General features: G+C 45.7%; 1 protein-coding gene across 1 annotated transcript; it reads right to left on the bottom strand.

Annotated features, from left to right (window-relative positions):
* Nucleotides 1-552: 552 nt before the first annotated feature.
* Nucleotides 553-2,797, bottom strand: GPR45 (G protein-coupled receptor 45). Its single transcript, XM_081003217.1, has one exon. The coding sequence runs from the start codon at nucleotides 2,586-2,588 to the stop codon at nucleotides 1,452-1,454; it is 1,137 nt and encodes a 378-aa protein (XP_080859343.1). The 5' UTR covers nucleotides 2,589-2,797; the 3' UTR covers nucleotides 553-1,451.
* Nucleotides 2,798-10,222: the final 7,425 nt, after the last annotated feature.

Raw genomic sequence — 10,222 nt, 5'->3', positions numbered from 1 at the left:
AAGCTTTGGTTGCTTCTCTGCACCTTATAATGCAGGTGTGATGCAGATGTACAACTCCCTTCGTCCCCTGCTCTCTCGGACTGATGGTGGGGGTGGGGAACAGTTCAGCAGTATCAGGAGGGTCAAAGGTCCCTCACACCTGACACAGGCTTTTGTACTTTGCACCTGAGGCAAAAGTCCTTGGAACGAAAATGGGCAAAGAGTGGCTGCAGAGTTGCATCGGTGCACCATGAATGTTTCAAGAGGTTTCTCCTCCCAGAAGGCTCGGTCAACTCTTGTGCTTAGTTAGTGACTGAATAGAACCAATTGTTTAAAGCAGGGTTTCCCAAACTTGGGTCTCCAGCTGCTTTTGGACTATCATTCCCACCATCGCTGACCACTGGTCCTGCTAGCTAGGGATGATGGGAGTTGTAGACTTAAGGGTCAGACTAGGTGCGGCATTATTTATCATGGCATTTGTGTGGCTGCCTAATAACCTCCTACGACCAGCAAACAAGCAGGAAACTATAAAAAGACCATTTAAAACATTAATAAATAAATACAGAAACAGTCGCAGCCAAAAATTATATATTGGAGAACTAGTTTTCACATCGTGAACAAGATACATGACATAAAACAATGGATTATAGCTGAGAGGTTAAAATCACAAAGGGTGTAAGAGAATTAAACATCCTCCTGGCACCCAAAAGTGCCAGATGAGCCTCTCAGGTAAGGGTATTCCACAACTGCAGTGCCATTCCTGAGAGGTCCTCTCTCCAGTGGCCATTGGAAACTTTGTTCACGAAACTGATGGTGGGTGGTGGTCCTTCATCAGTATAGCAGCCAGGGGGTTGGGCTCATCTCCCGCAGCCTCCGTGGTCCCAAAACTGATCTCTCTCTCTCTCTCTTTCTCATATACTGTTATTTTCAAGAGAATAAACCTAGAAAGAACAAAATGCGATCTTGCATTTAACAGCACATTCATAACCTGGGCTGTTCCATGAAATTAAGTGTTTTAAATCACAACCCGCTTTTGCTAGATTGTGCAAAATGATAGATAAAACACAAGGAAAGATTTCTGCCTCATTGTGTTTTGTCGGGCTTCACACTGCCGATTTGTTGCCACGTGTTGCTCTTCGCAGGACAAACCTAAATAACATAATGGGGAGTCATGGAGCTAAAATCCGATACCGATTATTTCACTGTGTGTGCTTGGCTGTTGGTGATGCTTTTTCCTAAATAGAAGAAAATACAGGCAGTATATTTTATTTGGCAATGTATTTGGTAAGACTACAACACTTGTTTAACCTGACAATGAGACTAGTGTGGGAAGTGCTTCAATTTAATGGATAACAAGAACAAAACTCCCTAAGTTTTCTGGGTTACAATCAACACATTAAAGAAAACAGCATGGTGCTGTGAGGGCAGTGACGGAAGATACAAGCTGCTCAGTATTATTTTTTTTACGGTTCCTAAACTGTGGATTGGTGCTCGCTACAGACATATATTGTGCTTGGCCTTATTCTCCGTTTTGTTCGTCCAGGCACTTTGGGGAAGATCTTGAATGTTTTTGGCATGAACTCCAGACAGGCCTCGCGGAACTTCTTGATCCTCCAACAATAGATGACAGGGTTGAATACGGATTTGAGGTAACTCAGCCACAACACACAGGTACTGGTGATGTAGAAAGACGGGCTGTAGTAGAAACTTCTGCTAAACACAGACATCAGGCTAAACACCGTGTGCGGAAGCCAGCACAGAGAGAAGCCGACGAAAAGGATGAGGATAGTCGTGAAGGCCCTGGTCTTGAAGCTCATGTCGACGTTCACCTGGTGAGGCTTCTGCAGCCCGGTGAGGCCTAGTTTGCTCCCCTGACTCAAGCAGACGCTCTCGGCGTGGTTGTGGATTCTGACGGTGTTGCGACGGACAGTGTTCAGGATGCAGAGGTAAGAGTACAGCATGATGCTGAACGGGACGAAGAACGCAGTCACAAGAAGCATCACGGCGTAGGCTCGGTCTGCAGGGCATTCTGTGTAGCCCAGGACACACTGGGGAGCGCGGCTCGGGACTTCTACGAACATCCACCCAACCACCGAAGGGAAAGAGATGCAGAAGGAAAAGGCCCAAGAAACCGCAATCATGACTTTGGCGCGCTGGGGGTTGAGTTTGTCTTGGCGCTGGACGATGATGAGGAATCGGTCGACGCTAATGATCAAGAGTATCGAGACGCCTTCCAAGACGAAGAACCAGTACAGCATGGCAGATATTCGGCAGAAGCGAGCCCCAAAGTTCCAGCTCACCGTCAGAATAGTGACGGCGGTGAAAGGCATGCAGAACAACGACAGCATGATATCCGAGAAAGCCAAGGTAGCTAAAAGCAGGTTGATCGCCGAACGCATGGCTGGTTTCTGGTAGACGATCAGGCAGACGACAGCATTGCCCAAAAAGCCAACCGCAATCATGAATAGCATGATAATGGCCAGCAGTATCCTGAGCGGGGTTGGGAGCACTGTGTAACTGGGGTCTGTGAGCCAGCTGCTTACATTCAGAGCGACAACGAAGTCTGCAGGAGTCTGGTTGCATGCCATCACAGTGCAAAACACCGGCATCCGAGATGCCAAACTCTCTTCCTGCTAACTCAATGGCGGCTGCCATTTTCCCATCTTATCAGCCATACAAACTCAAAGCAGGTGTTAGTCTGTGGCTAAGTCAGTCTGAAAAAATGTTTCTTCAGCAAGCGTTGGCAAAGCAGATTGCAGCAATTTTAAAGAAGCATGGGCTTCTGCAGCTCCCAAATAGAGCCAGTGTGGTGTAGTGGTTAAGAGCGGTAGTCTCGTAATCTGGGGAACCGGGTTCGATTCCCCGCTCCTCCACATGCAGCTGCTGGGTGACCTTGGGCCAGTCACACTTCTCTGAAGTCTCTCAGCCCCACTCACCTCACAGAGTGTTTGTTGTGGGGAAGGAAGGGAAAGGAGAATGTTAGCCGCTTTGAGACTCCTGAAGGGGAGGGAAAGGCGGGATATCAAATCCAAACTCTTCTTCTTCTTCTTCTAGAAGCGTGGCCATTATCAAGTGTGTATCTTCAGAGAGACGTGGCTCTGGAAAATCAGAAAAAAGAAATATGGTGGTAACTCATCTATTGGTTTTTTAGTAATATGTCTACATTGATGGTTTCCTTTCCATTGAAAAAGTATGGGCAAGGTACTGAATACTCAGTACAGTGGTACCTCGGGTTAAGTACTTAATTCGTTCCGGAGGTCCGTTCTTAACCCGAAACTGTTCTTAACCTGAAGCACCACTTTAGCTAATGGGGACGCCTGCTGCTGCCACGCCGTCGCTGTGTGATTTCTGTTCTCATCCTGAAGCAAAGTTCTTAACCCGAGGTACTATTTCTGGGTTAGCAGAGTCTGTAACCTGAAGTGTATGTAACCTGAAGCGTATGTAACCCAAGGTACCACTGTATCATACAACAAAGTGCCACTTCTTGGTTTACAAGAGCTAACTTCTATATTAAAACTTACATTTAGATCTTTTACTTTGGTAAGCCACTTATTCAGTGACTGGGAAAACCTTGAAAACTGGTTGCCTGGCCATTTAATAGCTTCCTTCCGGCACGAACCTTAAAACCTTTTCGTTTATAGTATTTCTAAACGATCTTATTGAAATATTCAAATCAAAATTGCATGGACAAACATGACGCAAAAGCAAGCTTCCGAGTTGTAATATGGTTCAGCATTATCTGAAAAATATTGGCACCTTGTGATTACCACCACAGTGTGCCAATTATATTAGTTTCATTACTGTGGGATCAGGTTTCATGGCTGCTGACGGCTACAGCGAACACACTCTGTACCAGAGGCCTGAATGCTGCTCTAACTGCTGATCCCACTCTGTATTCAGAAGCCAATTCCCTTGCTGGGACAGGACTTTCTCTGATACAGGAATCAGCCTGCGAAAAATATATATGCTTAAAATAGCAGCATGGAGCAACCTAAGATGAAGAAGGGAGCATGTTTTGCTCTCTTTCATGTAGAGCAGGGTCTGGTGGCCTGTGACCAGCCAGATCTTTGCTGGAGTACAACTTCCTTTATGCCTGACCCTTGGCCATTCTGGCTGGGTCCAATGGGAGTTCAACAACCTAGGGGAGCCACAAGTTCCTCACTCCTGTTGTAGAGAATGGATTTCCCTCTCTGTATGTGAACAAAGCAGGCACGTGAATTAAACACGCACATATGGCTGCCCTAGGTGTAACAAATAAATGCAAAATAAAAAAAATTCCTTCCAGTAGCACCTTAAGGACCCCTGACCATTAGGTTGCCGTGGCCTACTGTGGGGTTGCGGCGCTCGTCTCGCTTTATTGGCCAAGGGAGCCGGCGTACAGCTTCCGGGTCATGTGGCCAGCATGACTAAGCCGCTTCTGGCGAACCAGAGCAGCGCATGGAAACACCGTTTACCTTCCCACTGGAGTGGTACCTATTTATTTACTTGCACTTTGACGTGCTTTCGAACTGCTAGGTTGGCAGGAGCAGGGACCGAGCAACGGGAGCTCACCCCGTCACGGGGATTCAAACCGCCGACCTTCTGATCAGCAAGTCCTAGTCTCTGTGGTTTAACCCACAGCACCACCCGCGTCCCATAGTAGCACCTTAGAGACCAACTAAATTTGTTATTGGTATGAGCTTTCGTGTGCATGCATCAGGTATCTGAAGAAGTGTGCATGCACACGAAAGCTCATAGCAATAACAAACTTAGTTGGTCTCTAAGGTGCTACTGGAAGGAATTTTTTCATTTTGTTTCGACTACGGCAGACCAACACGGCGACCTACCTGTCAATAAATACAAACCAGCTGAAACACTTATACACATAACTGTGTTGCGGCTGCTCAAGTAATGCAGTCCATTCAGTAATGCAATTCGGAACATCAGAAATTGGAAGTAACAAAAGCAAGAAAAAGTGCCTTGGAAAGGCAGTGTTCCCTTCTCCAGAACCATCAGCTCAGCAATAACAAGATGTTCTTTTTCTGCACAATGTTCTCTCCACAAGCAGTAAACAAGCAGCTCCCCTTCTTTCCTAGGCACGAGCAAGTTTTCTTGTAGGGTCCTAGGCTGCCTTAAAGTACATTTGCTCCAAATCCCTTGCCCCTGCCCCCCCAATATTGCTCTGGTACGATTAAGAAGTTAACACACACAAATGCAACTCATATGTAACCCTTCCAACACTGCAAGGGGGTGATGGTCAGTGCATTCTCCTGCAGGTTTGGGTTTGCTCAGGTGGGTTGATTCCACCCAGGAATGAGGGACCTTTGGTCCTCCAGAGGTTGCTGGACCACAACTCCCATCATCCCTAGCCACTGGCCACGCTTTTGAGGGCTGATAGCTGCCGCAGTTTAGCAACCGCTGGAGGGCAAAGGTGCCCAGCTCCTGATTCAGCAAAATAATCAAGGGTCAACTGATTCTTGCCTTCCTCCACAGGCAGATTTGAGGAATGTTGAGCTAGCCCTTCAGAACAACTGCTGAGTCTGGGTCCTGCTTCCTGCAGTTCTTGTTCAGTGTTAACTCTCCCCTCCATGTGCTGTCAGCCTCGTAAAACTTGCCTCATGCAGCAACCATGCACAGTGGCTGGGTGCAGCTGTGGAGTTAGAGGCTTGACCCAAAGATGGAATGAGCTACATCCGGCCTGCAGGCTAGCAGTTCACCATCTGCAATATCAAGGTTTTTGGTTTAACTCCCCAGCGCCAACCTCCTGAGGTATCAGAACATTAACTCTTGGATCTGGACCCAGGATCTAAAGTAGTTGTGAAATAAATATAAAATATAGTGGTACCTCAGGTTACATACGCTTCAGGTTACATACGCTTCAGGTTACAGACTCCACTAACCCAAAAATAGTACCTCAGGCTAAGAACTTTGCTTCAGGATGAGAACAGAAATCGTGCTCTGGTGGCGCAGCAGCAGCAGGAGGCCCCGTTAGCTAAAGCGGTGCTTCAGGTTAAGAACAGTTTCAGGTTAAGAACGGACCTCCGGAACGAATTAAGTACTTAACCTGAGGTACCACTGTAAAGCCTGTTCACATCATCATCATTATACCTCACCATCTGATTTGTTCTTCCAGAAGTTTGCTTTAATTTATTCCCAACAAAAGATACATTGGTTCCTCCCCATTAAATATTTCCCTGAGTTTGCTCTGAAATAATAATAATAATAATAATAATAATAGAGAAAGAAGTTTCAAAAAGGATGTCGTGGAACAACCTACCCCCTGATCTGTTGTCATTGTAACCCGCTGCCTGTCAGGCCTGGTAGTGAAAAATTGCCCCATTTTTTTTTTTAAAAAAGTAATTGACGCGACAGAGATGCATGGGCAATATTTAAATGAGCCACTTAACCTGACAGTTCCAAATGCTTCCCGTTGAAACGAAACATTGGTCTTTAAATAAATGTGCTTTGTTAAATATTGGACAAAAGCAAGGCTTCCAAATTGAACCTTGCGATAAGGGCTATCTCTGATCAATGAACTGTCGCAGCAAGGTAGCTCTTTGTGAATGGCACAGAGCTGTGCATGCCATTCTCCCCCACGCAAGGCTTCAGCGGGGCTCCATTAGCTGGTTGACTCGGATCTCTTCAGGCAAGGAAACAGCATTCATATCCGTCTAGGTGTCACCATGGCAATCCCTCACTTGAAAAGGAGACACGACCTCGGTGGTAAATTAGCGAGCGATCCATCGTAACCAAGGGAGAATAGCGCATATTTGAAGCAAACTGACAACTTGGGGGGAAATTAGAAAACAAAGCCTAGGGGGGAGGGGAAGCACCCTAAAGTAGAAGTGCAACTGGGCTGGATGAGACCAGAACACTTCCAGAAACAAGGACCAGTCAGGCAAGGGTGGGTCTCACAATCTTGGCTTATTTAAGTGGATGGTTTCCCACAATGAGAAGTTTACCTGCAGTGTTCAACGTGCAATCAGTTATAGCTCAGTAGGAATGAATCTGCCCTACGTTCTTGCATAATAATAATACAGTGGTACCTCAGGTTAAGAACTTAATTCGTTCTGGAGGTCCGTTCTTAACCTGAAACTGTTCTTAACCTGAGGTACCACTTTAGCTAATGGGGCCTCCTGCTGCCGCCACACAATTTCTGTTCTCATCCTGAAGCAAAGTTCTTAACCCGAGGTACTATTTCTGGATTAGCGGAGTCTGTAACCTGAAGCGTCCGTAACCCAAGGTACCCCTGTAATAATAATAATAATTTTATTATTTACACCCCACCCATCTGTCCAACGTTCTTGCATTATTCTTATTATTATACCCCACCCATCTGGCTATGCTGCCCCAGCCACTCTGGGCGGCTTTCAACAGAACATTAAAAACAGAATAAAACTTCAAACATTAAAAACGTCACAATACAGAAGTTTATCAGGCCCTGAACAACCTGGGTCCAGGATACCTTAGGAACCACCTGATCCATTATCGTTCTACCAGATCCCTGGGATTTTCAAGGGAGTCACTGGTAGTGCTCCCTCGTGGCTTATAGCCACCAGCTACTGTATGTTCAGTATTGTGGGCACAATTTTACAAAACTCCCTTCCAGATGAGATCAGACAGGTTCCTTCCTATTGCATGTCAAATGCCCATGGAAGACCTTGGCATTCCAGCAGGCTTTTAAATGGAATACTGATTTCATTGATTTGACACGTTTCAGTTCCATTGTACTGATCCTCCTATACACCCCTTAGAGACAGACGTAATTAAGTGGTATATAAATTGTCTAGATAAATAAATAATCTGCTTCGCATGCAAAAGGTCCCAGGTTCAATCCTTGGGCGTAGGGCTGAGAAAGAATGATGCCTGAATGCTTGCACAGAAAGTCCCTGGTTCAGTCTCAAGCCTCTCAGAGTATGATGGGGGAAGAATGCCCTTTCAGTGGTCTACTCAGGAGTAGGTAAAAAGGGAGAAATTCAAGTCTCCTCCTTGACAACTACAGTCTGTGTCCTTTTCTGGCCACTTTATCAAGTATTAGTAGTCTAACCCAAACGATCTAAGCAAAACAGGGGAACCACCAAACCTTGAGTGTGTCCAAAAATCAGTATCCAATTAAGCAGGTGATTTTAAAGGTGTCTTGAAAATGTGGTAACGGGGAGAAACACCAAGTCTGTGCAATCAAAATGAAAATAAAGCAGTAAATCAGAACGTGCATCTTGTTAGAATTCTTGCTCCGTGATTGCAGTCATGGGATTGTTGTCTTTCTCATGACGGTGTATGTTTTGACTCCACAAAGTGGGAAGTGACGGAGACAGGATGTTTGTTTTACTGTGTTCTGTGAAGTGGGACTATTGTCCTTTGTTTGCTCTCTTTGCTGTCTGATGCGCCAGAGAGAGGGAGACATGTTGCAGTGCTCCGTGTATGTTTATATGTAAATAAAGTAGATTAGCCAAAATGCTGAGTTGCTGAGGTCCGTTACGCAAGCTGCAACTGCAAAGACTCTGCGGATCCCTAAGTGTGCCGATGTCTGTTGGCATCGGTCGCTGTGATGTTTGGGCTGAAGAAAGCTATCGACGCTCCCGAACAAACGACCAGGAGGGAGAGAACATGCCAGTTGGGCATGTGTCTCTGCCAGGGTCCTACTCAAGTGTAGGATGAGCTCCTGACACATCTGACCCTACACTGGGCAAAAGTTAGCATAGGAAAATTTACTCTTAATGGTCTCGTCTGAAATTGAGAAACCTCTGGTGTCAGTTGCAAGATGAGGGTGTGTGCCCCTTTGTGCCCAGGCAGCTTCCAATGATATAATAATAATAATAATAATAATAATAATAATAATAATAATAATAATTTATTTCTACTCTGCCCATCTGGCTGGGTTTCCCCAGCCACTCTGGGTGGCTCCCAACAGATTAAAAATGGAATAAAACACCAAACATTAAAAACTTCCCTAAACAGGGCTGCCTTCAGATGTCTTCTAAAAGTCGGATAGTCGTTTATTTCCTTGAAATCTGACAGGAGGGTGTTCCACAGGGTGGGCACCACTACTGAAAAGGCCCTCTGCCTGGTTCCCTGTAACCTCACTTCTCACAGTGAGGGAACCACCAGAAGGCCCTTTGAGCTGGACCTTTTGTCTGGGCTGAATGATGGAGGTGGAGACGCTCCTTCAGGTATACTGGGCTGAGACTGTTTAGGGCTTTAAAGGTCAGCAGCAACACTTTGAATTGTACTGGGAGCCAATGTAGGTCTTTCAGGACCGTTGTTATATGGTCCCGGCGCCGCTCCCAGTCACCAGTCTAGCTGCCGCATTCTGGATTAGTTGTAGTTTCCGGGTCACTTTCAAAGGTAGCCCCACGTAGAGCGCATTGCAGTAGTCCAAGCAGGAGATAACTAGACCATGCTAGTGATTGAGATCTACTTCAGGAAAGGGTAATTTTTGTAAAGTTGTGGAGGAGGTGGGCTGTCATGGTGATAACTAGTGCCAGATTTGCAAGGCTTCCCTGAGAGATGCTAAGATGGTGCATTGGACTACATGGTCTGCCCATCCTTAGGAAACAGAAGCTGACTGAACTGTACGTTTTTGGAGAGAAAGGCTGAGGGCAGGCCAGAACTGCACCACACCCTGCAATGACAGTTCCCAGGAATCCTTAGGAGAAAGAACAGCTCTTAAACTGGCCTATGTCTGAAGCACAGATTTACCCAAATGCTGTGCAGAATCTTGGTGGAATCATTGGTGCAGTGAGTTAAGACGCCAGCCTGCTTGGTTCAGCTAGGTTACTAGGCTAAGGAAGTCAAGGATCTATTTTTTTAACTAAGAGATGACGCCGAGCTGGAAGATGTTTTAGAGAGATCCATTTCAAACAGGAGTAGGAAACAGCTGTTCCATCTGGTATTGCCCCAGAGAGGCTCAGCTGTTTTGTAAAAATATTAAGAACTTGGGGCGGCAGAAAGGGAGAAAGAAGCAAAGTTATGAGCACCAAAAATGGAAAGGTTTCAAAACTCTGGAAATCTGGTCAATAAATAGACAGGACACACTAAAATATGAAATAAACAGAAAGACAAAAACATCAAAATGCTGCATTATTATTATTATTGTTTTTCAGATGAGGCAATTCTCCTGAGATTTAAGAACCTATATATGATATAAACTTGAGGAAAAGTGTGTTCAGTAAAGAGTGTACCAGTTATTGGAGGCGGGGGGAGAGAGGTAACTGCTTAACCCAGGGGTTCCCAACTTGGCGCCCACACAGAACTCCTGTGGCAT

Source organism: Podarcis pityusensis (assembly GCF_964106645.2).
Source record: "Podarcis pityusensis genome assembly, chromosome: 4".
NCBI lineage: Eukaryota > Metazoa > Chordata > Lepidosauria > Squamata > Lacertidae > Podarcis > Podarcis pityusensis.
Note: the sequence above shows the minus strand (reverse complement) of the source record. Positions and strands in the feature narration are given on the sequence as shown.